At 53.0% G+C, this 24,239-nt stretch overlaps 12 protein-coding genes across 12 annotated transcripts; 8 read left to right on the plus strand and 4 right to left on the minus strand.

The window, feature by feature from the left end:
- Positions 1 to 770: 770 nt before the first annotated feature.
- On the minus strand, positions 771 to 1,588 carry P168DRAFT_283520 (sugar O-acetyltransferase; the record flags this gene model as incomplete). Its single annotated transcript, XM_024836059.1, has 3 exons — positions 771 to 773; positions 869 to 1,265; positions 1,428 to 1,588. The coding sequence occupies 3 exons, from the start codon at positions 1,586 to 1,588 to the stop codon at positions 771 to 773; spliced, it is 561 nt and encodes a 186-aa protein (XP_024691365.1).
- Positions 1,589 to 1,813: 225 nt separating this feature from the next.
- Positions 1,814 to 3,078, plus strand: P168DRAFT_272283 (protein-S-isoprenylcysteine carboxyl O-methyltransferase). The gene is made up of 2 exons (XM_024835314.1): positions 1,814 to 2,837; positions 2,905 to 3,078. The coding sequence occupies exons 1-2, from the start codon at positions 1,985 to 1,987 to the stop codon at positions 2,991 to 2,993; spliced, it is 942 nt and encodes a 313-aa protein (XP_024691366.1). The 5' UTR covers positions 1,814 to 1,984; the 3' UTR covers positions 2,994 to 3,078.
- Positions 3,079 to 3,118: 40 nt separating this feature from the next.
- Positions 3,119 to 5,520, minus strand: pex8 (putative peroxisomal membrane protein Pex17). The gene is made up of 4 exons (XM_024839547.1): positions 5,401 to 5,520; positions 4,338 to 5,335; positions 3,824 to 4,272; positions 3,119 to 3,764 (listed from the first exon to the last, which is right to left on the minus strand). The coding sequence occupies exons 1-4, from the start codon at positions 5,472 to 5,474 to the stop codon at positions 3,210 to 3,212; spliced, it is 2,076 nt and encodes a 691-aa protein (XP_024691367.1). The 5' UTR covers positions 5,475 to 5,520; the 3' UTR covers positions 3,119 to 3,209.
- Positions 5,521 to 5,766: 246 nt separating this feature from the next.
- P168DRAFT_328771 (uncharacterized protein) lies at positions 5,767 to 6,326 on the plus strand (the record flags this gene model as incomplete). Its single annotated transcript, XM_024841387.1, has 2 exons — positions 5,767 to 6,144; positions 6,206 to 6,326. The coding sequence occupies exons 1-2, from the start codon at positions 5,855 to 5,857 to the stop codon at positions 6,324 to 6,326; spliced, it is 411 nt and encodes a 136-aa protein (XP_024691368.1). The 5' UTR covers positions 5,767 to 5,854.
- Positions 6,327 to 6,351: 25 nt separating this feature from the next.
- P168DRAFT_272289 (WD40 repeat domain-containing protein) lies at positions 6,352 to 8,842 on the minus strand. Its single transcript, XM_024835315.1, has 4 exons — positions 8,523 to 8,842; positions 8,344 to 8,459; positions 8,068 to 8,268; positions 6,352 to 7,973 (listed from the first exon to the last, which is right to left on the minus strand). The coding sequence occupies exons 1-4, from the start codon at positions 8,614 to 8,616 to the stop codon at positions 6,576 to 6,578; spliced, it is 1,809 nt and encodes a 602-aa protein (XP_024691369.1). The 5' UTR covers positions 8,617 to 8,842; the 3' UTR covers positions 6,352 to 6,575.
- Positions 8,843 to 9,993: 1,151 nt separating this feature from the next.
- On the plus strand, positions 9,994 to 11,433 carry P168DRAFT_291901 (putative diacylglycerol O-acyltransferase (DgaT)). Its single transcript, XM_024837488.1, has one exon. It carries the CDS (start codon positions 10,002 to 10,004, stop codon positions 11,205 to 11,207), a length of 1,206 nt encoding a protein of 401 aa, XP_024691370.1. The 5' UTR covers positions 9,994 to 10,001; the 3' UTR covers positions 11,208 to 11,433.
- Positions 11,434 to 11,753: 320 nt separating this feature from the next.
- On the plus strand, positions 11,754 to 12,375 carry P168DRAFT_328774 (MAPEG family protein; the record flags this gene model as incomplete). Its single annotated transcript, XM_024841388.1, has 3 exons — positions 11,754 to 11,785; positions 11,845 to 11,980; positions 12,062 to 12,375. The coding sequence occupies 3 exons, from the start codon at positions 11,754 to 11,756 to the stop codon at positions 12,347 to 12,349; spliced, it is 456 nt and encodes a 151-aa protein (XP_024691371.1). The 3' UTR covers positions 12,350 to 12,375.
- A 1,012-nt stretch (positions 12,376 to 13,387) lies between these two features.
- On the plus strand, positions 13,388 to 16,592 carry P168DRAFT_298472 (uncharacterized protein; the record flags this gene model as incomplete). The annotated part of the gene is made up of 4 exons (XM_024838270.1): positions 13,388 to 13,614; positions 13,680 to 13,992; positions 14,041 to 15,713; positions 15,812 to 16,592. 4 exons carry the CDS (start codon positions 13,388 to 13,390, stop codon positions 16,590 to 16,592), a joined length of 2,994 nt encoding a protein of 997 aa, XP_024691372.1.
- Positions 16,593 to 17,444: 852 nt separating this feature from the next.
- On the plus strand, positions 17,445 to 18,254 carry P168DRAFT_291904 (uncharacterized protein). The gene has a single exon (XM_024837489.1). The coding sequence runs from the start codon at positions 17,812 to 17,814 to the stop codon at positions 18,034 to 18,036; it is 225 nt and encodes a 74-aa protein (XP_024691373.1). The 5' UTR covers positions 17,445 to 17,811; the 3' UTR covers positions 18,037 to 18,254.
- Positions 18,255 to 18,852: 598 nt separating this feature from the next.
- Positions 18,853 to 20,114, plus strand: P168DRAFT_191200 (uncharacterized protein). Its single transcript, XM_024833019.1, has 2 exons — positions 18,853 to 19,187; positions 19,265 to 20,114. The coding sequence occupies exons 1-2, from the start codon at positions 18,924 to 18,926 to the stop codon at positions 19,970 to 19,972; spliced, it is 972 nt and encodes a 323-aa protein (XP_024691374.1). The 5' UTR covers positions 18,853 to 18,923; the 3' UTR covers positions 19,973 to 20,114.
- A 30-nt stretch (positions 20,115 to 20,144) lies between these two features.
- Positions 20,145 to 21,453, plus strand: P168DRAFT_306019 (uncharacterized protein). Its single transcript, XM_024838983.1, has 4 exons — positions 20,145 to 20,312; positions 20,384 to 20,412; positions 20,478 to 20,982; positions 21,050 to 21,453. Exons 1-4 carry the CDS (start codon positions 20,271 to 20,273, stop codon positions 21,263 to 21,265), a joined length of 792 nt encoding a protein of 263 aa, XP_024691375.1. The 5' UTR covers positions 20,145 to 20,270; the 3' UTR covers positions 21,266 to 21,453.
- Positions 21,454 to 21,808: 355 nt separating this feature from the next.
- Positions 21,809 to 24,050, minus strand: gua1 (GMP synthase (glutamine-hydrolyzing)). Its single transcript, XM_024837490.1, has 8 exons — positions 23,875 to 24,050; positions 23,353 to 23,818; positions 23,092 to 23,290; positions 22,636 to 23,030; positions 22,287 to 22,582; positions 22,177 to 22,234; positions 22,046 to 22,126; positions 21,809 to 21,983 (listed from the first exon to the last, which is right to left on the minus strand). The coding sequence occupies exons 1-8, from the start codon at positions 23,941 to 23,943 to the stop codon at positions 21,925 to 21,927; spliced, it is 1,623 nt and encodes a 540-aa protein (XP_024691376.1). The 5' UTR covers positions 23,944 to 24,050; the 3' UTR covers positions 21,809 to 21,924.
- Between the last annotated feature and the right edge of the window lie 189 nt (positions 24,051 to 24,239).

The raw sequence follows: 24,239 nt of genomic DNA on the forward strand, positions 1-24,239 counted from the left end.
CGCGAACCATTACGTCAGTCTTGTCCATCTTTCCCGTTCTCCCGATCCTATTGAAACAAGTGACCCATGTATAAATATTGACAATAGAATCCGTCCCATCGATGCATCTTTAGTTAATTGATTCCGGCCCATTGGAAGCTGTAGGGGATATTATTAAATCGAAAATAATATTAGATTGAATAATATGGGAACACTTTGGACGGGAATGGAATGGTATCATCCCCTTACTTGGCTAAAAATCCGGCTGTCTTAACTATAGAAGCATCACCGGCGGGAGACAGGCATTTCCCTTCACATGGCTGCAGAGCTGGTCTCCTCCCAGTACTATAAACCATCTATGCACGTCAGAAAAGTGGTCGCTGTTCTATGATAGAAAGAATTTGGCTCGACAAAATGCTGGAAACAAGCACCATAAACTATACATAATCCAGATAAGGTCCCTCGACGCAGCCGGCATTATCCGGACTTCTAGCGGGGTCGATCACAAAACGAGAGAAAGAAAAGAAAGAAAAGAAAGAGTTGAATGTTTATGTCACCTGTTAGAGCTTCTCCATGGCTCCGACCGACCACAGGAGTCAGACTACTGTCCTTGAAACAAGGTACTTTGTCATCAGTGTTCAAGGCATCCCACTCTGCAGCGAAAGTTAATCCGAGCTCCCCCTCATTGTTCAGCCATTGCCGTTTCAATTCGACGAATAATGCGGGCTGGGTTTCCCACGGCCAAGTGGAAAGCCGGGACATCCTGTCCGTCCTGCGGTTAGCTGCTGTCTCTACTGTGGTCCGATAAAACCAAAAGAAGAGCAGAAAAGAGAAGAGGGGAAAGATCTAGCACGTTGCAACACTTGCTACGTCCAGGGCGAAGCCGTACCTTTGTGACCACGCTCCCCGCTCCAATAACCGCTCCCTTCCCAATAGTCACCCCAGGTAGAACGGTCACGTTGCCGGCCAGCCAGCAATCCTCACCGATGTGGATCTCCTTCCCAGTCTCGGGGCCCTTGGTGCCATTGCGCAGGGCCGGGTCTAAGGGGTGGGTTCCACTGTACAGATGGACGTTCGGTCCGAAGAGGGTGCGCGCGCCGATGCTCACCACGCAGGTATCAATGATTACACAATTGTGGTTGATGAACACGCCCTCTCCCAGCTTCACATTGAATCCGTAGTCCATGCGGATCGGCGGTTCCACCCAGGGCTCGTTTTCAAACAACGCATCGTCCTCCTCGGGGCTCTCCTGCATCGGTGGGAGGGGAGTTGTGTCTTCTGTGATACTGGACAGTATCGTGTTAGCAGAACAGTCATAATGTGATGACTCGTAAATATACAGGCGTAATATGGGTTGGGAGTGACAGATCATCGAGACAAATTGACAGATAGAAATCCATGGAAGGAGGCAAATTGACCGTAGTAGTTTCCCCTGATCACTCACTCACTCTTTCCACAACTCGACCTGACGTCGACGAGACACCTCCTCCATACTATTGAAGCGGCGACAGGCACGAGAGCAGCGAGACCGAGCAGCGATGAGATCCGGGGTGAAGGCACGGTAAAGTTCCCCGCGGAGCATCTTCTCTCTCTCTGTTGGATGATCCATAATTCGATGAGAATTCTGCGTGGCTTGAAACGGAAATGATCCTTGTTTGTCAAGAAGCGGGGGAATAGTCTCAGCTTTGTTGACGGGACCTGGCAGTCGGAGTTACTACTACGTATCATGGTGTGGAGACACCCAAGAATTGACTAGTGTTGGAGAGCGGGGACTAGACTCGATCAATCATTTTCATATTGTTCTCCGCCCAGACTGACATTGTTCTTTTCCTCTCGCTCTCATTCTTCTCCATCTCGCTGGTTATAAATACCTCGATTACCTTCACCACAGCTACAGGTCCTTCCTATACATCAGTCATGAGAGTCTGAACGTATAAAACACCAATTGCCTCTCCCCGACCGATACACCTCCCCAACACGTGTCCCTCAACCACACACTACCAAGATGACCTCCTCCGCCTCAGACTACCGGGGTCAATCCCCAGGAAACCCCAATATATCCTGGCCGATATCCCGCCCAACAGACTCCTCCTCCAGCCCCGAACCCACCTCCAGCCCCAATAACAACAACGCCGACACCAACAACACCTGGCACCCGCGCCGAATCCGACTTCAAGAGCCCTCCCCCCCGACCCCACCCCCCTCCCTCGACCGCAGCAATTACCCCAACGGACCCAAATCCCTCTCCGGCATCTCCCTGCGCGCATTCCTCCTCGGCACGACCCTGGGCCTCACCCTCTCCCTCACAGCAGTCATCCTCACCACCACCACCACCACCACCACCGCACACCCCCTCTGGCGCGCCCCCTTCTTCCTCGCCGCGCTCAGCGCCTTCCATTTCCTCGAATACTGGGTCACAGCCGAATACAACACGCACTACGCCTCTATCTCCGCCTTCCTCCTCTCCTCCAACGGCTGGGCCTACAACCTCGCCCACTCCTCCGCTATCCTAGAATGCCTCCTATCGCACACCCTCTGGCCCACCCTCTTCCCCTGGTCCCTTAACCCCACAGCCACAAAGATCCAAGTCGCGCTGGGCCTGGTCCTCATGGCCATCGGCCAGATAACCCGCACCCTCGCCATGGCCCAGGCAGGCAGTAACTTCAACCACACGGTGCAAGTCGAGCGCAAGGACGGCCACACGCTCGTCCAGCACGGGATCTACGCCGTTCTGCGCCATCCGAGCTACTTTGGCTTCTTTTGGTGGGGGCTCGGCACGCAGCTTGTGCTGGGTAATGTGGTTTGTTTTGTGGGTTATGCGTTTGTGCTGTGGAATTTCTTCCATAATCGGATTTATAGTGCGTCCCCCCCCCCTCTTTCTCACATCGTGGACTATCCGGGCTCGGTACTAACTAGTGCTTATAGGAGAGGAAAAGTTCCTGATCGCTTTCTTTGGGGATGAGTACCTTGAATACCGGAAGCGGTCATGGGTGGGAATCCCTGGACTCCGGTAAATCCGGCGTCGTGTAGTGTGTACAGTTAGCAGTATAGATAGAGTATGTATCCTTAGTGTCAATTCAAATCCCAGCATGAAGTAAGAGCCTTTCCGCCTGTACTATAGTATATAATAAATAGTAATGTTCATATTCATGCTATGTATACATCGCTCCATGGTATAATATATCGAACTAAACACGCGCACAACGCCACGCCAGCAAAAACAACCCAACTCAAAGTTTACTCTCCGGCGCAACGCCACCAATCGCACCACTCATATACGCCCCCTGGTCAGACCCCGTATTCGCATGCTCCATCTCCGGCCCAAACAGCACCAACTCACGACCTCCCTTGGTACTCCACCACGTAACACAGTAATTAGCACGCTCAACATCCATCTCGCCATTACTGAGGGCCTCCCAGAATCGCTGGACGCAGTGCGCGCGCATGTCAGGGCCGCGGATCATGTTGACGAGAGTGGCCGTCAGAGGGAGCCATTCTTCGAGGTCGTCGACGCGCAGGAAGCAGAGGCCGTCGATTAGGGAGAGCGTGAGCGCTGCTTGTTCGGATAGCGGGATGGATTTGCCCATGTCTTCGTTGGTGAAGCCTTGGGCGGACTGAGGGAGGGCGTCTCCTGAGGCGCGGTGGGCTCGGTCGTAGAGGACTTCGAGGAGGATGGAGGGGAGGAGGCGGTTGGAGTTGGCGATTGGGGAGGGTGGGGCTGTTACTTGGAGGACGGTTTTGAATGCGAGGCGGAATTGCCGGATGGAGAGGTTTTTCGGGAAGACCTGTGGATGGGGTATTAGTGGTGGGTTGTTGGGTTAGGATGGGGGGAGTTACGACGTACCGCGAAGAGATTGTCGACGTAGAATGGGAGATATTTGGCTGCGATGGATGCGTTGGTGGGGATGGCGAACACCGCGAGACAGGTGCTGTGGGCGGCTTCGAATATGTCAAGTAGGTTGTTGTTTCCTCCTGCGGGGAGGTATGGGAGGGCGGCTGAGATGAGGAGCTCCTCACTGCATGTAGGCGACAGAACGATGGTAAACAGCTCTGCGGTGTTGAGAAAGTACAGGTCGAGGGCCCGTTCGACGGGGTGGGCGGGGATCTGGCCCACGTCGCTTGGCTTGATGCTTCTCATGAAATTCTCGGCCAGGTCGGGATACTGGGAAAGGATATCCACGGCTGCTAGCGTCACGAACATGTGCTGCGAAGACACATTCTGCCCGATGCGGGAAGTGATAAAGTACATGTTTCGAAGAACATGCAGTGCTTGCATCGACAGAAACGGTGCGTCTACATCAGTCAGCTGGACAGCACTGGACAATACAGAGTCAACCGGTAAAAGTGGGAGTACTCACTCTTGTTGGCGGCCAGCACCTTATCATTGATCACTCTTCCCAAGACAGCCCGGAGGACGATCACCGTCGAATACAGACTGTTGCGGAGCAACTTCCACAGGCCTGGGATCGTGTTCTGGAGCGACTCCGGGTCCAGGAAATCGGTCTCTTCCGTCTTGTCCACTTCCGACAACTTGTTCTGCCGCCACTGGACCATCAACGTGCGCGCGAATTCCGCGATGTAGTCGACAGTCCTGACCACCAAGCTCGGATCACGGGCGTTCTCGACCGCATGAGCGATGAGCCGCGAGAGCGGGCCCAGAGCTGACACCAGCGGGCTCGACGAGATCCCAGTTACACGGTTGAAAGTAAAAGACTGCGGCGACCACATGAATTTCTTCGCAGGGCCTTCCACAATATCCTTATCAACCGTCCCGAGGAAGTATCCCCGCTCGAGTCCTTCCGGCGAAGAATAGACCGCATCAACCATGACGGGCAACAATCGATCGTATTCGAGGTGTCCCCTCTCAAAGTCCGACAGGAGCTCAAACGAATAGTTCAAGACCATAGTCACGCAAAGACCGTCGATCCCACCGTTGGGATCCAGCTCCTCGAGAGCCAGCTGGGCAGCCGTCACCAGAGCTGACTCGAGCTTCTTGCGCACGCTCCACGACAGACCTTGTCTGTTCTGTCCCTCGAACCCGAGAAGCACACCCCCGATCAACAGCAGATGCCTCCATCGCGGTGATTTATCGTCCGCCCCGGTGACGATGGCCTTGACCCATTCCTCTCGCCCAAGTTTTGGAGGTCCCGCGTAGGGGATCCTTGTATCCTCCGCTGTTTCGTTATGTAGGACGGTGATGGCGGCTGTATTGAACACGCTGAGTATCTTGCGACAGGCGTGGAGATCGATCGGATGATCCCAAATCGCGGGTGCCGATAGTAATTGCGATGCTAGGAGACTGAGATTCAACGGATTTCCTAGCAGAGACAGGAGGCTGGTGGCTGTGGGCAGCAGGCTAATCATGATGAGATCAGTAGTCAGTATAAGCCGAGGAGCCGGAGGGGAACGGGAACAGCTCACGCGAAAGCATCCTGGGTATCCGAAGAAGTCTGCAGAGATCGCAGAAGAGCGCCCAGTGAGCGCTCTGTTGCCATAATCAAAATCAGACGCTGTTGGGCGAGGTAAACATAAGAAGGGAGAGACTCCGGAGTAGGGGAGAGAATGAAGTTGTTTAGGATGACTATCGCTATTCGGCCCCAACCGCGGAGACCCCAGATCACCTGCCGAGGTTTAAGCATTCCGGGAACAAACAGTGCAAACCACGGGTCGTCATCACACCTGAATAGTAAGGTGTAATTCTTGTAGTCCAAGCTCTGGAACCCCCCGAATTAAGGTACTCCCCCTAGTCCTCCAACTCCGACACAACGCCCATTACACTGGCATGTTCTCCGCCCCGATCACATTCGGACCGTGCGGTTGACAAGGGGAGACATTGGACCATCCCTCGCTGGCTCGGGGCCTGAAACGAAATGAAATGGCCATCAACCGTGTTCCGATCAATTACCAAACGCCGGCGTTCCCGTCGCTCTACGATCCCTTTCCGCGACCCAACGCCCAGGCTTTCTACCTCTACTACACTCAAGATATCTGGCGCTTCACCCTCTACTGGACACTGATCTTCTACTCGGCGAGCCACCTTGCGGTTGCGGCTTTTGCCCTGCTTATGCAGGGTCGCACTTGGAGGATATGTGTTGCTGTTCCGCTCGTCTATATCGTTATTGCGGGTTTGGAGGCGCTCTTGGCTGGGAGTATTATCGGTCTTGTGTGGGTTTTTCTGTTCTACTACGGTCAATGTTGTGGCAGAGTGCTGACGGTTCGCCAATAGTCTCGGTGCAGTCTACGAAGCCGGTAACTTTCGAATGTCGACCTGGATCCCGATCGTATGGGGCGGCATCAACGTGCTCGTCCTAATACTTTCCAGCTTCCCTATGCAAGGTGGACTGTGATACATCGACGACGGGCACGAGGATGAATATATTACTAAGCGTGCACAAGGGATACAGACCCTCCGTTCATGCTAAACCTCCCATTCGGATCCTTGTTCACGATCGCCTTATGATACATGCAAAGAAGAAATTATAGCAGCCACTAAATGTGTGCCACAATGCTATCAGAGACCAGAAGATTCCAACAAGTCGTTACCTGCCTTGACGCCAGTTTTCCCAGGGACCAGTTGACCAAATGTGATAATGTCGTTACCTGCCGTACGCATTGTCGGGCGTGCCGCTCCCCTGCAGACCAGGAAGGCCGCCGCCACCCATCTGCATGGGAAAGTTGGGTGGTGGGAACCCTTGGGGCATCGGGAACCCTTGGGACATCATCTGTTTCTGCAGCTCCGCGAGGTCGACATTGACTGGGGGCGTCCCTGACATAGGGGGCATGGGGAATCCGGGGAAGCCAGCGTTTTGAGGAAGGTGGTTCTGTTGTGGGGGTTGTTGGGTGGATAGGAGCGCAGCGAGGCGGCCAGGGTCCATTTGAGGCATGGAGTTCGGTGGTCCACTCTGCGGAGGGGGTTGAGGGGCACCGATTCCGGGTAATAAAGAACCCGAGTTATCATGAGGCATACCAGAGCTCTGGATGCCGGGGAGGCCTGGTCCCGTGGATTTTCTCTGGTCGACCAAGCTGTCGGCCTCGTCTTGGATCTCCAGCTCTTCCTCTTCGCGCATTTGTCGCTTTCCGAAGCCTCTGTTCCACGTGCCTTGTGCCTCTGCGGCCTCTTCCCCGATATGGAATCTATCCTTCAGGTAGCTAGTCTCCCCGGGCCGCGGCCGCGACCAGAACCGCGTGAAATTATCTTTCGACCCGGATGCAAGGATATGCCCGAGAGGATGCCAGTCCAAGGACCAAATCGTCGCGCCATGCGCATACTGGACGCGATGAGCCGGGTAGATGACCTGTGCCGGTGTATTGGCGGGGTCTGGGCTGTCGTACGGTGCCATCGTAGGAACCTGTCCCGAAGGGACGTTGGGTTCGTCGAGTAGATAGTGGTACAATGATCCGTCCTCACTCCCAGTCGACACCAACGTCGTGTGGACGGGATGCCAGGTCAGCGAAGAGATGGGCTTCTCGTGGCCTCGAAGGATGCAGATATCCCGCATCATGCGTAGGTCAAACACTCGCGCCGTCTGGTCGCGCGAAGACGTCGCAAGAAGGTTCCCATTCGCTCGTGAAAATCGTGTTGCCGTGACCGTATTCTTGTGGCTGTGGAGCGTCGTCAAGCACCTCGTCGTACGCGGATCCCAGAACTTGACCTGGTGGTCCTTGGAGCCGGAAACCAACAGTCCCTTGGTCGGGTGCCAATCACAAGTCTTGACGTCCCAGTTATGCCCAGTAAGAACTGTGTCCGGGGTCCGAGAGGTGAAATCAAAGATCTTGAGGGTGGTATCGTCGGATGCCGAAAGGAATTTGCTGTCGCTCGGGGACCACGCCAGATCCCGCACCGCATCGTGATGCGCGTCATCGATCGTCTCAACGTTGTTGAAGTTTGGCCGCCAGTACTTGATGTCGCCCTTCTGTCCACCCGATATTAACCAGTCTTGGCTGTGCGACCATCCGAGCGACGTCACTCCAGCTTGCAATTGGTCATAGTGGGCCTATCCACGAAGTCAGTACCACCGTCGAACAATGAGCACCGGTCCCATCTGGACGTGCTCAGGAAAGAAGCGCAGAGCCAAAAAGCATACGCACATCCATCACAGTTTCGAAATTAAACGCCGTGCCATTCCACAGCATGAATTCACCCGTGTGGCCACCGGTCAACAGACGCCGACCTTCGGGGGTCCATCTGACGACTGTAATCGGTTTCTTTGACTTTCCGATCGATTGGTGTAAATGCCGTACAGGAATGCTATCGGCGGGCGAATGTACGCGCGCCATGGGAGGGGCCATCTATTGGAAGAGAAACAGAGACAGGCGGTCAGTCATCAAGCCATCTCCAAGCTCACGGTCATGATTCGAACCCACATCAATGATATAGCTGGCACTGGGCCTCTCGACTTCCATGCGATTGCCTCCCTTGTAAAGCGGCCGCCGGTTGCGCATCCACTGTACCATCGACGAGCCATAATCCGTGACCAGCCCTATGGAGACGCGATTAGTGAGTTTTGATCATCACGATCTCTATCGCAAGCCATTCCACATACTCGGCCTTCGTGGTCCCACTATCCCACCCTCAAAGGATTTCGGAGGTCGCCCAAAAGGCTGACCATCACCCCCATGTTCATCGTAAAAGGACATTGTAGCGTAGGCCTAGGTTAGGCTGTCGGGGAAGAGGGAATGAGGCTGACGGGGAAGCAAGTCGGAGCGGGTCGCGACCATGACAGGGGGGTTAGAAACTAGGAAAGATAGTCAAGCAATTCCTCGGGCAAAAAAACAAGAAAAAGAATAAAGATCAACAAAGACAAAGCCAACGACAACTAAAATGGGGCCATCATAGCGTGTATGCCGTGACCGCGAAAGAGAGTTAAACAGTAAAGGTAAGTCTAGAGGTAAGATTCACTAACTAGCTTGAGTCCAACTTAGTCTTTGAAACTGCCCGTCTTTTGGGCCGGATGATTGCGGGCGGTCGACCAACAGACGGGCGACATTGGCTGCTTTGGCGTTCCTGTGGCTCCTCTCTAGGCTTCCGGCTTGCTCCCTCTTGAACGCCTAAACGTTCCCCCCCCGGTCACCCTGGAAAATACTGTACTATAGCTAAAACTACGGAATACCTAGGTCCCAGGGTGGGTAAGGTACTGTACCTAGTAAGTAGTAACCTTAGCTAACGGAAAGAGAAAGAGGTCTTTGCTCCTCGCTCGACAAACGTTTCTAATCTCCAACCCCGCCATGTTGCCCTGGACTTTCTTCTCTCTTATCTCACCCTTTTTCTCTCCTTCTTCTTTCTCTTTCACTCTTCTTGATTTATCTGGTGTCGATGGTGTGTTATGATTGAATCAGCAGGGTGTCAGGTCGCAAGCAGTTGTCCCCTCTAGCAGTATTATACCTACTGTGCCGAGCTTTCCCTCTCCAATTTGCACATGATAGTCCGCCTTTCTCGGTCGCCACTAGTCTCCTGTCGCTCCAGTTTCACTTGGATTTTCTCAACTGTTCAAGCTTGTTGAGGGTAGTTGGAAGAAGATGAGTGAAGATTCATCGCCGGCGACCGCGTCAAGCACCGCCGTCGACTTGGGAAACCATACCCTCCCCTCCAATTCCAATGGAACAGTTCAGAACGGGGGCGAGTCCCCGCCCGATGAAGCTTCCCCGGCACCCACCGGATCAAGGCGCAGTAAATATCGCCATGTTGCGGCCTACCACTCCGCGATACGGCATTCGTGTCTGACCCGGGATTCCAATATAGCCACGAGCTTTCTGGGGTTCCGGAATCTGATGGTCATCGTCCTGGGTGAGACTATTCCCTTCTCCGCGAATGCGCGGTCGACGATGCGATCGATGGTCTAACGTGGCTGTACTAGTGGCGATGAACCTCCGATTGATCATTGAAAATTTTATGAAGGTAAGTCTGTCCGTGGTGGAATTAGAAACCGACCAGAGCCTAACTGCGCTCCTCTGCGGAACAGTACGGAGTTCTTATCTGCATCAAATGCCATGACTACCGGAAACAAGACGTCGTGCTGGGGTCCATGCTCTTCGCGCTTATTCCTTGTCAGCTCTTCGTTGCCTACGTCCTGGAGCGAGCGGCAGCGGGATTGGCCAAACAGACGGTTGGTCGGAGTAAGAAAGACGGCCAGACGGGGCAGGGTGAACGGGACCAGCAGTTCAAGATCTTCCGGACCATCTGGCGGTTTGCGCTCCCTCTGCATATTTTGAATGATGTTGTCAATCTGGCCGTGACGAGCTTCGTGGTCTACTACTACATCCATCACCCCGGCATCGGCACGCTCTGTGAGGTCCATGCGATCATCGTAGCCATGAAGAACTGGTCCTACGCTTTCACCAACCGTGATCTACGCGAGGCGATGCTGAAGCCGTCCGTCGAATCGAACCTTCCGGAGATTTACTCCTCCTGTTCGTATCCGAACAACATCACGCTAGGCAACCTAGCTTACTTCTGGTTTGCCCCGACCCTGGTATACCAGCCCGTCTACCCCCGGACGGAGCGCATCCGATGGTCGTTCGTGGGGAAGCGCATGTTTGAGTTCTTCAGCTTGCTCGTTTTCATCTGGCTCCTCTCGGCGCAGTATGCGGCCCCGGTCCTGCGCAACTCGATCGACAAAATCGCTACCCTGGACATCGCGTCCATTATGGAGCGGGTGATGAAGCTGTCCACCATCTCCCTCATTATCTGGCTTGCCGGGTTCTTCGCCCTCTTCCAGGCTTTACTGAACGCCTTGGCGGAGGTGATGCGGTTTGGCGATCGCGAATTTTATACGGACTGGTGGAACAGCTCCAGTCTGGGGATGTACTGGCGGTCCTGGAATCGGCCCGTGTATCTCTTCATGAAGCGCCATGTCTATTCTCCCATGATTGGACGGGGCTGGAGTCCTCTGGCGGCCAGCTCCGCGGTCTTTACCATTTCCGCTATTCTGCACGAGCTGCTGGTGGGCATTCCCACTCATAATCTTATTGGTATGCGTTCTCGTCTGTATCCCCCACGTGTCGACTTGTGTCGTGCTAACCGGCCGTTAGGTGTTGCGCTCGTGGGCATGCTCTTCCAGCTGCCCCTGATTGCGATGACGGCTCCCATGGAGAAGAAGCAAGGTCCTGCCGGTAGGGCCATGGGAAATTCCATCTTCTGGATCAGCTTCTGTCTTGTAGGCCAGCCGTTGGGAGCCTTGCTGTACTTCTTCGCATGGCAAGCGAAGTATGGCAGTGTGAGTAGAATGTGAGTCGGAAGGATGTAGGAGGAATAAGGGGTCTAGTGTATTCAGCCGGCATGTTCTTCTGCCAAGCCCTCGGAGTTAGCCGCAGAGAAGCAAGTCGAAGCTTCGCTAGAATTGGTAATCGAATGTTTCTTGACAGCCCGTGATAACCCAACACGTATGCGCGCCGTCTGGCTAATTGTGTAGAAGCACTTCGCGAGATGTAAGCGTGGGCGTCTGAGGGAAGGGAATGGAATCCTGCAAACGTACAGATGATCTGAACCAAAGAGCCACTATTGATCTATTGTTTCCAATAACCCACTAGCCCTGATGAGATTCAAGGAAGCCACGGAGTAGTCCGCCGGCGATCGGGGTGATCAGGCACCGGCGGGAAGGGGCTGGCCCGTCTTCCGGATGATAACCTGAGGCACCCAGTCCTTGGCATTGGCGCTATGACAGCAACACCTTTTCCATAAGAAGCAGCTGCACCTTTCCCCACACCCATCTTCTCCCCGCACAGCTCACCATCATCAATCGCATTAGTACACGTTATCCTATCCATATATATCCATCATGATCGCCATTACTGTTCCTGATAACTACGGGTGAGTGGTGCGATCCTGACTTGCTTCCACCTTCCGAGCCATTGACCATCTATCTACAGGGCCGTCATTGCCGTCGCCCTCGGCGCCATCCCTGTCCTCGGCTTCATTCACGGCGGTGTCACCACGGGCCTTCGCAAGGAAGCCAAGGTCCCTTACCCGCACAGCTATGCCACCATTGAGCAGTGCAAGTCCAGCGTATGTTTGCGCCGCCCATGAAACACCCCCTGATTTCCTCTCCCCGCTTCGTGAAACCCCCGCTCATCACCCTACCAACAGGCCAAAGCCGAGCAATTCAACTGCGCCCAGCGCGCCCACTCCAACTTCCTCGAGAATGCCTCTCAGACAATGCTCTTCACCCTCGTTGCCGGCCTGAAGTACCCCGAGCTGGCGACCGGCCTCGGCGGCGTTTGGCTTGCCGCCCGCGTGCTCTTCCTGTACGGATACGTCTACTCGGGTAAGGCCCAGGGCAAGGGCCGCATGCTTGGAGGGTGGTTCTGGCTGGCGCAGGGTGCGCTCTGGGGATTGAGCGTGTTCGGTGTGGGTAAGAGCTTGCTTTCTCTTTGAGGAGGGAGTTTGACTGCTATATATAGTACTGCTGTACATTCTCTTGCTCGTGTTTTCTGGGTTCACACTGGATACTCGAATTCATAAGTGCGACTTATATAATGTCAATATATATATATATTTATTTATATGCTCTACGGAGTACTTCCTTTTCATTTACACACCTGCTTGATGAGTGGTGCACGTGGTGAGAGCCTCTTTTCTCAGGCCATCCTCGTGGTTCAGGCCTTTCGCCGTTTTGATCTCTCCGCCTTCACTCCAGCAACACCCAGACCACCAGCACAGAACTCGCATCCACCCTACAGCCACTACATACATCCAGAGACAAATGAGCAGCTTGAAAACTCTTCCAACGCGGGATCCGGAACCTCCCGACCCACGCAAGCTGTCGCTAGCTAGATAGAGTAGGAGGATGCGGGGTTTGCGTCTCTCGACAGTCGATCATACTGACCTAGCACTACAATATCACCCAGGGGACAAATAATGACAAGCCTAGATAAGGAACGAAGTATCCCTTACTGGCTGGAGAGATGATCACAAATTAGAAACGGCCAAAGTGGGTCGATCCGAGCCTGCTGCTTGTGGAGCAATCCAGCTCCCTAGAAGGCTAGAAGCCCATGGCCGTCTTTGCCACGTTCATAAACAATTACGTGCCTGTGTCTGTCTATCACAAGCCAAATTTATGAACGGACCTCCATCACAATCAAATTTTGCCTGAAAGGTAGGAGGCCAGGAAAATTCGGATGTTAAACCCAGAGAGGAAGGTCAAGAAGCAGATCTTCACTAGTTAGCAGGATGGTCGATTAACCATGGGTTCTTTTTATCTCATAAGTTCTGCCTGGCCACCGATGAACGCATTCTTGGGCTTGAGACATCTGTTCTCCACTTCCTATATTCTCTTGCCTCCTTTATTGCATTTTTCGTGGACCATATATTCCTTCGATTACTTTCCGATTGCCCTCCTGTCCATTGCACAAAGATAACCTCAATGGTTGTTTAGCTTTCTTCGAGGACCAGCCGAGGCGCACGACTGACGTCATGTCTAGAACCGGCTCGAATCCCGCCCGCCAGCAACTGGTAGCAGAGACCCTTCGCAATGCGGCTACAAGCCAGAAAAAACATCGATTGCCGGCGTTCCTGGATCATTTCAATGGGCGCGATCTCAAGATCTTTTTTCGCTGTTGGGTCGGTGCCTGGGTGGCCTGTCTTCTGATCTTCATCAGTCCTTCTCTTCGTAACATTGGCACTGCGACATTCTTCGCATGGTAAGTGCTGTCTGCGTCTGTTGACGGGCCTGTTATGTGGAACATTTACTAAAACCTAATTTTAGTCTGGTTCAGTTGATGCTTCCTCCATCGGGCATCGTCTTGATTTATCTTCTGGGGGCCCTCTCTCTCTTCTTTGGTATCTGTCTTGCTTGGGCATGGGGCCTGATCGTAATGAAGGCTGCCATGGCAGCCAGACCGGCTGCCGACAGACAGGCACGGCTACAGTCCCTGCAACAGCTAGCAGTCGCGCAAGCCAATGCAACAGGAATCGCACCCGGTGTAGCTGCGCAGCGTTTAGTCTACGATGGACACATGCTAGATGCGCGCGTGTCGGCAGTGACATTCTGCATGGTTTGTGTATTCATTTATCTTATGGTAAGGACAATCCTACGTCGCAAGTGATCTTTCACTAACCGATTCTAGGCCCGCTTGCGAGCAAGTAACCCAAAGATGGCATTTACTCAAATCTTCAGCACGATCATATCCGATCTCTTTCTCAATTACGTGCCGCTACTGCCGTCATTTTCGGGGACAATGCCATTGGCGCTCGTAAAGCCCGCTGGCATTGGGGTCGGCCTTGGACTGGCATCCTCGATCCTCTTCTTTCCGCGGTCTACTTCGCACGTAGTCCTGGACAGCATGGAGGATATCGTAGAGCTTCTCAAAATGCCCCTCGCCCTCACGTCTCTTGCTCTAGACAAAGATGGGGAGGAGCTAGATATCAAGCAGCTGCAAAAGACCCGGTCCAGAATTATTGGACTATATCAGAAAATGGAACCGGCGCTTGCCTTCCTACCGTTGGACTTTTCAGTGGGCTGCTGGGGAGCTCGGGATGTGGAGACTTTCAAGGAGCCGATGCGACAGGCCATGGCGTCGATCCTGTCGCTGTTAGAGCTCCACATGAACCGGATATACGGAGATGTCCGATCGGCGGATGCCTTGAAACGGCACGAAGAGCGCAAGTCGATGCAGAACGAAGACGAAAAACGTCCCCACCACATTGGAGACCACCAGCTATCGCAGCTGGGGGGAATGCTGGATGGATTCCGCTACCCAGACAGCCAGCCCCTCCACGATGAGATGGTCAAAGAGCTTCTAGGAACGGGCACAGAGGCAATAGCTGCCTGTATAGAGGGCTTGGATGTCGTCAAGTCCTGTATCCACCTGGTCAACTGCCGCCGTTGGTTCTGGCGCCCCTCCGCGGCAGAACGGGAAGAACTGTACCAACGCAGCCAGGCTGCATTGGAGTCTCTGCGCGAGACCCACGTCTCCTTCGTCCATGACACGACCGAGTTCCTCCACGCAGAGTATGGCCCTTTTCTCGACGACATCAGCGCAATGCCTCCCAAAGACAAGATCGGCCGATTCCGAGGCCTCATGGTCGGCATGGCCTTCGAGGACCAAATGTCCAAGGTTCTAGAGAGAACGGAAGCGCTCCTCACCCAGGTATCCAAAGTTTTCCACGACTCGCCTCACACCCGACTGTGGTTCCCGACCGGTCTCCAACATGCCTTTTCATGGGCCACAGGGAAAGGAGACAAAGCGCCAGCCATGGAGCAGACCACAGACAACGACCCCGACGATGTGAGCGATCTAACCAAAGCCGCGCAAGAAAAGCTCCGCATAAGCCGCAAATACCGCGGTAAACAGCGCAGCTGGCTCGGCCGTGCGATTCTCGGAACCTACCACTGGTTCACGTCGAATGACGGGCTGTACGCGATGAGAGTGGTTGTGGTAACCATCGCTCTTGCTATTCCCGGCGTGCTGCCGCATACAGCCGGCTTCTACTATCGCGAAAAGGGCCTCTGGGCCCTGATCATGGCGCAGACAGGAATGCTGGTCTACATGGCGGACTTTACCTTCTCCGTGATCTCGCGAGTCGTGGGGACCGTCGTCGGCGGCGCCCTCGGCTTGTTGGCCTGGTATATCGGCTCCGGAATGGGACCTGGCAATCCCTATGGGCTGTCGGCCATTGTCGGCGCGATGCTTCTCATCTTCATGTGGGTTAGATTGTACCTACCGCCCAATCTACTACAAGGAGGTATCATGGGAGGCGCGACGTTCCTCCTAGTCGTAGCATACAGCTACGACGACACGTGAGTCTTCACCCCACTCCCCATTCCCATCCAGTCACCATCCTACCTACCATCAACCTGTCTCCCAGAAACCACCACTAACCAACTAAACCCCCTAGGCACCTCCCCCAATACGGCAGCCCGGGCCTAGGCTACACCGTCTTCTGGCGGCGTCTCCTCCTCGTCCTAATCGGCGTAGCAGCAGCAACAATCGTGCAAATCATCCCCCACCCGCCCTCCGCCTCCAAACACATCCGCAAATCTCTCTCCAACACAATCCGCACAATCTCAGACCACTACGCCCTCCTCCTCTCCAGCTGGTCCTCCCACCACTCCCAAACGCCCACAGAAGGCCAACTCCTCGCAGAGCCCATCTCCCTCCAACTCGCCCAATCCCTCGTCACCCTAGACAGCCCCATCCAGCTCCTCCGCTTCGAGTTCTCCAGCTCCCGCTTCGACAGCGCCTCCCTCGACCGCGTCAAACGCCTCTGCCACAATCTCAACCGGAACCTCGGCCGCCTGCTGCTGCTCTCAGGCTCCCTGCCGCCGGAACACCGCGATCGGCTCGCCCGCCAGACGGGCCTGCTGGACCATCGTGCGATAGGCGAGGTTATGGCCGTGCTGGGTGTTTGCGAGCAGGCGCTGCAGTCGGAGGATGCGCCGCCGGAGATTCTGCCTTCGCCGCTTGTGAAGCGCTCGTTTGAGTACTGGCGGTTGCATCCCGAGGAGGTGGGTGCGTTGAGGGCGGAGCGTGTGCGCGATGAGAATGAGAGGAGGTATTGTGTGGCGTTGAGTGCTTATTTGAAGTTTTTGGGGACGGTTGATGAGTTGGTGTTGGTTATTAAGGAGGTTCTTGGTGAGGCGCACCTCGTGTCGAAGGATTTGGTGGCGTTGGTTTAGATGTAGACTTATAGACTGTAAATGTTGTGGTTCTAGTGGTGAAGGGGGTGTATATAATGCGATGAGCTTGTTTGGCCGTGTCATACTTCTATAGGTACATATTCCAGTGGTGAAGGGGGTGTATATAATGCGAAGACCTTGTTGGTCGTGCCAAACTACTATACGTATATATCAGGCTGTCTACTGTTGATCAGACAGTCTACAGTGTGGTCCATTACTGATGATGGTGAACACGTTGATTGGATGTACAGGTCTTGTTCATAACATGATGTGGCATACCAATCAACATACAGACTTGTTCACCAATGCCCTTAGCTTTGCATCTTTCCTTCACGCCCAGTACACAATGATAGTTCCCAATCTCCACAAAAGCCCATGATCCAGTCCATCAACAGGAAGTTCACACCGACCAGTATATATATCCCTAACACATATCAATAAGACTATCAACTGCGAAGAAGGAACTAAACGAATAGACAAGAACATACCAAAAGCCACCATCGATATCTCATGACCCAGGCCCAACCCAATCACCCAACCAAGGGCCCAGAAGAAGGTGTCTTACCAGAATAGCGTCTCTGAGAACCATATCAAGATGTCGGTGATATGGAGGCATACAGTCGGTATTAGTTATGTCTTCCACTGTTCCAAAGGAAAGTATAGAAAGACATACCGTACGGCTTCCGCCGACATCTGATAACCCAGGCCCAACCCAGCCACCCAACCAAGGGCCCAGAAGACGATATCCTAGAAGAACAGTCAATCTCAAGACCCCGAAAAAAAAATTGAATTCCCTGCAGTTAGGGTCTGCTCTTTCTCTGCAGTTTGATTGCTCTTTGACTTTCGATCAAGTTCTTTTTTTTTTTTTTTTTTTTTGCCCACCCGATGTTTTTTCTGATCGTTGTTCCCGTCCGAATGAATGTGAAGGATGATTGGGTGTGTGTCTAGCTAAATACAGTGGGGAATGTATGCCTGCCATGATTGGGCACGACGATGGAAGTTCTTCGTGCCCTCGACGGTTGGCATGTGTAGGGGGTGGATAATGATATATGGTAAGGATACAGGATAAGAATGGATGATAAGAATAGGGGATAAGGATACAAGATAAGGATATAGGGTAAGAATAGAGGGTAAGAATAGGGATAAGAATGAGAGGATAAGGATAGGGAGAGGATACAGGAGGGGGATGGGGAACGATACAGGAAGGAGATGGGCAAGGATGGGAAAGGAATTGGGAAAGAAGAAAGAGTATGAACGACGAGAAGGGATAAAATATATGGATGAAGGTTATGATGGATATAAGGATGAAGGTAGTAAAAGTAATGATGAAGGTAAAGATAAGGTAAGGATGAAGGTAAGAATGAATATAAGAATGAATATAAGAATGAATATAAGAATGAATATAAGAATGAATATGAGGATGAAGCTAAGGATGAGGCTATGATATAGGGGAGGATATACGGGATGGATAGGAAGGGTAAGGGTGGGAAGGGTACTATGGGAGATGGATGTAGGAGAGAAGAAGAGAGAGACCTTCAATGGGGGGAGGATGGGGTATTTATACCCTCTGGCAGGCAGTCCCAGGTCCCAATCTGTCACTTCTTCACTGCGTTCACCTCCTTCCTGAACAGGAAATAATGAGGTCACTTTGTTGACGGGGTGTATTCACTCGCTTGTGTTGATTCCCTTCCTATCACTGCAGGGGGGCCAGCCTCTCTGCTTGCCTGACAGGTACTGAGCAGTGAATGGCAGCTTGGACCCATACTCGGTCCCATGGTTGGGTTGGGAGAGTGATTCTGTTGGTGGTGTTGATGTGCTCGTGGGGAGATCTCCTTGGTTGTGAGTCACTTATGTAACTGAGACGGCCACTCTGAGCAGGCAGGCTCCTTCCCAGCGGAAGAAAGATACCCATCCTCCGTATGAGAGTACTATGTACTCAGTGATATCAAGATCTGTGTGTGTCTTCGAAAGGAGTATAGAGCTTTATTAGTACTAAGCATGAAAAAGGAACTTGCATGTGCTAGAGCAAGAGATCTAGCATCTACAAGCCCAAGATGATGACTGTGGTAGAATGTAATTACCACTCAGCTACGAAAGACATCATACACCTTTGCGCTCTGTAATTTTATGGCCTTATCTTGCAACAACCGTCTTGTGCTTTCAAACCCTGGGGTCTCAAATCCCCGAGGTCTACGGAGTACAGTCGACGGTCATAGATCCCATGTAGCTCTTATTGGATGTTATTACAAACCCTGGACTAGTCAATGTATCTTACAAATACGTCTTCAGTACCTTTTAAGCTGTATTATACGCCAAACTAGTGCACCCGCCATGTTGGAGACCGAGATATCAGATATATATGTCTTTCAGTCCTACATCCCAAGCATCGGAGGGACGAAATCCAGAATGCCGGTCTATAAGCTTGACGACCAACAACCCAAACAACCACCCTGGGGAGAACTTCCATTGGAAGTCTACTTCCTCTCCGAATGGGAAACCCTTCCCCCAGACCCTTCCCAGTCCAACGAATCCCCCGCAGACCGTCGCAAGCGGCTTGTTCGGCAATTTCTCGCATTGGGGTTCGAAGGCAGACAGGTATATAACCCCTATCATACAGATCATACACCGCAACTGACCCCGAATCAATACCACCCTGACAGCCCTACTGCCAGGAATCGCCACCCATTCCAACTGAAAATCAAATCGACGAGATTCTTCGACCGATACGTCCCGAGGCTCTACGCGCCTACGCGGATGACACCGCATCTTTATCGGGTCTGTGGCTTCGTCTCTGCTACACTGATGAAGAGGCGCATAAGACCCTGTGGGCTGAGAATGAAGATGCGGAATGGGTTGGTGATGACGGGATAGTCCTCGATGATGAGAGTATCTTCAGTGGCTTGGATTTGGCAGCTGCCCTGGAGGTTTTTCCAGAGCGTGTGACGAATGAACCTGTTGATCTAGAATTCAGAGAGGCACAGTTCAGAGAAATGGTCGATGCTGCACAGGAAAGTCCATGTCCTAGTGCGGAGAACTACTCCGATGAGGTTAAAGAGTTGTTAGCGAGAGGCCAGGCGGAGTCGGAAAAGAATCCACTGAATAGGTATTGGCCCTGGCACGCTGCTAGTGTTGTTACTCATGTATTCGTGGAGGATGAGGTGGTGCTCCGCGGTGGAGGTTTATTGCACGTGTTTTTGGATGATTATGGGAATGTGGTGAGACAGTGGAGAGTTGAGAATGATGGATCAGAAAGCAACTATGACGGGGCTTGGTTCGAGGGTTGTTATAAGGAGGCTTTTGCCTGTGGTATGGGAGGTAGTTTGGAGGAAATTGGGCCTGCCTATCATGAGGGTGGAAGCCGGGGGCCTCCATATTATTAGCATCTCGATCCGGGGATGAGTGTAGATAAAAGACTTGCTTGAGATTCATTATTCTAAAAAGCTAGGGCCCTTGAAACCCATGTAAGGTTTCCGGGAGAGCCAGTTTGAGTCAAGACAGGTAACGAGTGAGACGCGCTGCAAGTGACAGAATCCATAGACCACCAGGTAGGTATAGGAGTGGATCTCCACCTCCACAGCCTCCACAACTCACCCCACTTCTTCCATCTATAAGTAGATCGCTTGTTTACCATCAACACCACAATCCATCACCATCACCATCACCATCAACATCCCAAAAATGCCATCGATCTTTGGAAACCCCGTATTTCCCATCATATTGGTAGGAGCAACCAACAGACAAAGACCTCTCGTCAATCAACAACTCCTCTCTAACCCATCCTTGTGTACCAGTGTCTAATACTATCTCTCATCCTCGGCGCGTAAGTAAACCATCTAACCATCATAAATCAACAACCATCCAAACTAACCAACTCCCCCATCCAAGCATCTCCTGGTCCCGCACCCTATCCTCCTTCCTCCCCACCCCGCAATGGCTCCCAGGCACAACCACCCTCCTCTCAGCCCTCACCCTCCTCGCAGTGAGCCTGCTAGGATTCAAGCCTGAAGGAACCCGAACCAACGCCTATCGCCAAAAGCTCGCCACCCTCCTCGACCAACTCTACACAATCCTCGTAACCATCCTCCTCACCACCACCCTGACCGTCCTCTTCCCAGACAGCCTCCTCATCTGCCGCCTAGAATCCTACTGGCAGAGCCACTTCCAAGCGAAAGACGCACACACCATCCGCTCCATCCAAGACCGCTTCCAGTGCTGTGGCCTGCACAGCACGCGCGACCGCGCCTGGCCGTTCAAGAACCGCGACCATGGCGACGATGCGTGCGAGGCGCAGTTCGGTTATAGGCGGAGCTGTCTGGTGCCGTGGAGGGAACAGACGGTGTCGACTTCGTGGACGATGTTTGCTGCCGTTGCTTTGATTTTGATCGTTAAGGTAGGGTGGATGTCGCTGCTATTTGTGGGCTATTAGAGATGATGATGCTGACCGGTTGTGCTGCTAGGTCGGGATTACCTGCTTTGGCTTTCGTCGACGCGCGAATGCTAGCTGGATGCGCGATGTGTTCTCGGAGCGTGCAAATGGCGATTATCAGAGGCCGGCGCGTCCGGAGATTTTGAATGGAGAGGAGGAGGCGGAGGACCCGGAGCAGGAAGGGGGGCCGAGGAGAGTCATGCTGCCTCATGCGGAGTCGGCTCCTGCGAATGAGTGGAGCCAGTAGGTGGTTTCTATGCTTGGTTGTTGGATGACCTGTTGGCGGTTATTACTTGGTACACTGGTTGGGGATCGATACTTGGTGGTTAGAATCGTAGCGGTAAGGACTAGCTGGTTTGTTTTATGCAATAGCTCGTAGGAAATAAACGCATGTTATGACTGGGACGGTATAGTTCTGAGTCTCTTACGTTTCACGGATGTTTAAACCCATTTGCTTCTGTACGAGATTTTGCTCCAGTCTATGGTAGATATCTTTGTCGTCTCTCATTGTTTCAATATTTAGGAGGATGTATATATTTCACTTCAGATGCTAAACAATACTTCCTCCCCTCTAGTGACTGCGTTCGCCAGTGAATACACCGCAACCTTGTCCATACACAGATATATAAATAGTGATAACAAAACCGAACTACACATAGTTATATATCACGGTAACAGAAAGCCATACTAGTAATCACAACATCGACTTTAGACTTTACAAGCAGATAGCCCATTCAAGAGCCACACTTCTACCTCGAAATCCAACATCTAACATAACAAAGAGCATTTCCTATAATATAGAAAACTATAATCTAAACCAAGTATCTCAAACCAAAACTCCTCCCGGACATGCAGACATTCTATCTTTTACTAGGTAGGTACTAAACTAAATCTAAACCGAACCGTTTACTCCATCTCGATCGTGGCAGGAGGCTTGCTGGAGATATCGTAGAGCACGCGAGACACTATCAATAGATATTAGTATTGAAAAATGGGAACCAAAAAGGAGAAAGAAGAGAAGACATACCACCGTGCACTTCGTTGATGATTCTGGTGGCGGCGCGGCTCAGGAACTCGTTGTCGAAGGGGAAGGCGCGAGCGGTCATGACTGTTCATATCATTAGTGGGAATCTCCAAATTGTGGATGGAATAACTCACAGTCGGTGGTTTCGACGGCGCGCAGGATGATGATCTCTGCGTAGACGCGCTTGTCGCCCTGTTTGAAGTTAGTCACTGCTACTGACTGAGTGGGATATTATATCACATACCATAACACCAACGGCCTTGCTGGGATCCAGAGCGGCGTAGGCCTGGGCAATCTGGTCGTACAGACCAGCCTCGCGGATCATCGAGATGAAGATGTGGTCGGCCCGGCGGGCAATCTCGACACGCTCGGGAGTCACCTCGCCGAGGATGCGGATGGCGATACCAGGGCCAGGGAAAGGATGTCTCATGACGAGCTCGTGGGCAATTCCCAGCTGCTCGCCCAAAGCGCGGACCTCGTCCTTGAACAGCTCACGGAGGGGCTCGATGAGCCTCATGCCCTGTCCGTCGATCATGCGCTCTGTGTCACCGTTAGCTGGGAGCTCTGCAGGGATACCTTCCGGGAGGACTTACGAGGCAAGCCACCGACGTTGTGGTGGGTCTTGATGGTGGCGGAGGGGCCCTTGAAGGAGATGCTTTCAATGACATCGGGGTACAGGGTTCCCTGGAGGAACCACTTGACCTTGGCGCCGGTGGTGTGCTGGGCTTCGGCTTCGATCTTCTCGGCCTGCTGCTCGAACACATCGATGAAGGTACCACCGATGAACTTGCGCTTCTTCTCGGGATCCGTGACGCCCTTGAGCCCGTCCAGGAAGAGCTTGGACGCATCAACAACGGTCAGGTTGATGCCCAGGTTCTTAGTCAGTCGCTCGTGGACAGACTCGCACTCCTGCCAGCGCATGCACCCGTTGTTGACCAGGACAGCATGGAAGCGGTCGCCGATCGCCTCCTTCATCAGCTTCGCAGCCCTGGTACACATTAGCTCTGTACAGATATTGTACCCACTCAGAATGAAAAAGAGAAACCTACACGGTGGAGTCAACACCGCCGCTGACGGCACCCAGCACATGATCGGTCTCGCCGACCAGCTTGCGAATGCGGGCGATCTCCTGGTCCACGAACTTGGACATGGTCCAGTTCTGGCTCGCGCCGCAGATGTCCACCGCGAAGTTCTTCAGAAGCTTGATGCCATTGGGGGTGTGGGACACCTCGGGGTGGAATTGAACGCCTGTTGGTATCTGTTTAGTCACGCTCGAAGACGTCCGTGCACCAACTACTATAATGACTCACCATAGACGGGCTTGGTCTGATGCGCGATACCGGCATACTCCGAGTTGGAGGTCGTCGCAATGGTATGGAAACCCTCAGGAAGACGAGCCAGCTTGTCACCGTGGCTCATCCAAACCTTCATGTGATCCTCTAGACCGGCGAACAGACGGTCGACATGGCCCTGGTCGTCGAGTCTCTTCGCGCTCAGGTCCGCGTGGCCATACTCGCGGGCGACACCAGCCACGACATTATCCTTGCCCAGGCGGTAGGCCAGCTCCTGCTGGCCGTAGCAGATACCGAGGACGGGGACTCCGAGGTCCAGGAAGGCGGGATCAACGTGAGGAGAGCCTTCCTCGTAGACACTGTAGGGGCCACCGGAGAGGATGATACCCTTGGGCTTGAAGTGGAGATCGGCCAACTTCTGGGTACACGGGAGCATTTCACTGTACACATTGAGCTCACGGAGACGGCGCGTGATCAGGTGAGTCTGCGACAGCGTTAGTGGACTGTATGTTGATGCGACGATCGAGTTGTATATCTCACGTATTGCGACCCGAAATCCAGAGTCAGGATGGTGTCGAAGGTGGCCGAAGGGATCTCTGCGTCCGCCATGGTGAAGGTAGGATTGATTGAATTGGAACGAGAGGTCAACGAAAGAGATTCGAGAAACGGTTATCCGGTGAGAAGGCTACCTCGTCCAAAGCAGAAATGAATCTATCGCGGGCGCGGAGGAAAAAATTTCAGACTAAAGCGGGGGAAAGAGTCATTTCTGGCGGGCAGAACACTCCCCCCCGCCGTGGGCGGTCAGGAAGGCGGTGGTGCTCTTATCGGCCCATCGCGAAACGGGATCATCTTGTTCTTTTACCACGTCGGTCAATGGTTCTTCTTCCAGGTTTAGTTCCAATATC

This window comes from Aspergillus campestris, assembly GCF_002847485.1.
Source record: "Aspergillus campestris IBT 28561 chromosome Unknown P168scaffold_9, whole genome shotgun sequence".
Taxonomy (NCBI): domain Eukaryota; kingdom Fungi; phylum Ascomycota; class Eurotiomycetes; order Eurotiales; family Aspergillaceae; genus Aspergillus; species Aspergillus campestris.

What these genes read in the sequence shown, in the direction of transcription:
- P168DRAFT_291904 (XM_024837489.1), top strand. Translation starts at nt 17,812, where the DNA reads ATGGGAAAGGAATTGGGAAAGAAGAAAGAGTATGAACGACGAGAAGGG.
- pex8 (XM_024839547.1), bottom strand. Translation starts at nt 5,474, where the DNA reads ATGGCAACAGAGCGCTCACTGGGCGCTCTTCTGCGATCTCTGCAGACT. An exon ending in GATACCCAGGATGCTTTCGC is followed by an intron (nt 5,336 to 5,400) that starts GTGAGCTGTTCC and finishes CATCATGATTAG; the next exon opens with CCTGCTGCCCACAGCCACCA. An exon ending in ACGTCGACAATCTCTTCGCG is followed by an intron (nt 3,765 to 3,823) that starts GTACGTCGTAAC and finishes CCCCATCCACAG; the next exon opens with GTCTTCCCGAAAAACCTCTC.
- P168DRAFT_306019 (XM_024838983.1), top strand. Translation starts at nt 20,271, where the DNA reads ATGCCATCGATCTTTGGAAACCCCGTATTTCCCATCATATTG. An exon ending in CTATCTCTCATCCTCGGCGC is followed by an intron (nt 20,413 to 20,477) that starts GTAAGTAAACCA and finishes CCCCCATCCAAG; the next exon opens with CATCTCCTGGTCCCGCACCC. An exon ending in CTTTGATTTTGATCGTTAAG is followed by an intron (nt 20,983 to 21,049) that starts GTAGGGTGGATG and finishes TTGTGCTGCTAG; the next exon opens with GTCGGGATTACCTGCTTTGG.
- P168DRAFT_191200 (XM_024833019.1), top strand. Translation starts at nt 18,924, where the DNA reads ATGTTGGAGACCGAGATATCAGATATATATGTCTTTCAGTCCTACATC. An exon ending in TGGGGTTCGAAGGCAGACAG is followed by an intron (nt 19,188 to 19,264) that starts GTATATAACCCC and finishes CCCTACTGCCAG; the next exon opens with GAATCGCCACCCATTCCAAC.
- P168DRAFT_272283 (XM_024835314.1), top strand. Translation starts at nt 1,985, where the DNA reads ATGACCTCCTCCGCCTCAGACTACCGGGGTCAATCCCCAGGAAACCCC. An exon ending in CTTCCATAATCGGATTTATA is followed by an intron (nt 2,838 to 2,904) that starts GTGCGTCCCCCC and finishes TAGTGCTTATAG; the next exon opens with GAGAGGAAAAGTTCCTGATC.
- gua1 (XM_024837490.1), bottom strand. Translation starts at nt 23,943, where the DNA reads ATGGCGGACGCAGAGATCCCTTCGGCCACCTTCGACACCATCCTGACT. An exon ending in GCAAGGCCGTTGGTGTTATG is followed by an intron (nt 22,235 to 22,286) that starts GTATGTGATATA and finishes AACTTCAAACAG; the next exon opens with GGCGACAAGCGCGTCTACGC. An exon ending in CGCCGTCGAAACCACCGACT is followed by an intron (nt 22,127 to 22,176) that starts GTGAGTTATTCC and finishes TGATATGAACAG; the next exon opens with TCATGACCGCTCGCGCCTTC.
- P168DRAFT_272289 (XM_024835315.1), bottom strand. Translation starts at nt 8,616, where the DNA reads ATGTCCTTTTACGATGAACATGGGGGTGATGGTCAGCCTTTTGGGCGA. An exon ending in AGTGGGACCACGAAGGCCGA is followed by an intron (nt 8,460 to 8,522) that starts GTATGTGGAATG and finishes GCGTCTCCATAG; the next exon opens with GGCTGGTCACGGATTATGGC. An exon ending in ATTTCGAAACTGTGATGGAT is followed by an intron (nt 7,974 to 8,067) that starts GTGCGTATGCTT and finishes CTTCGTGGATAG; the next exon opens with GCCCACTATGACCAATTGCA.
- P168DRAFT_291901 (XM_024837488.1), top strand. Translation starts at nt 10,002, where the DNA reads ATGCTCTTCGCGCTTATTCCTTGTCAGCTCTTCGTTGCCTACGTCCTG.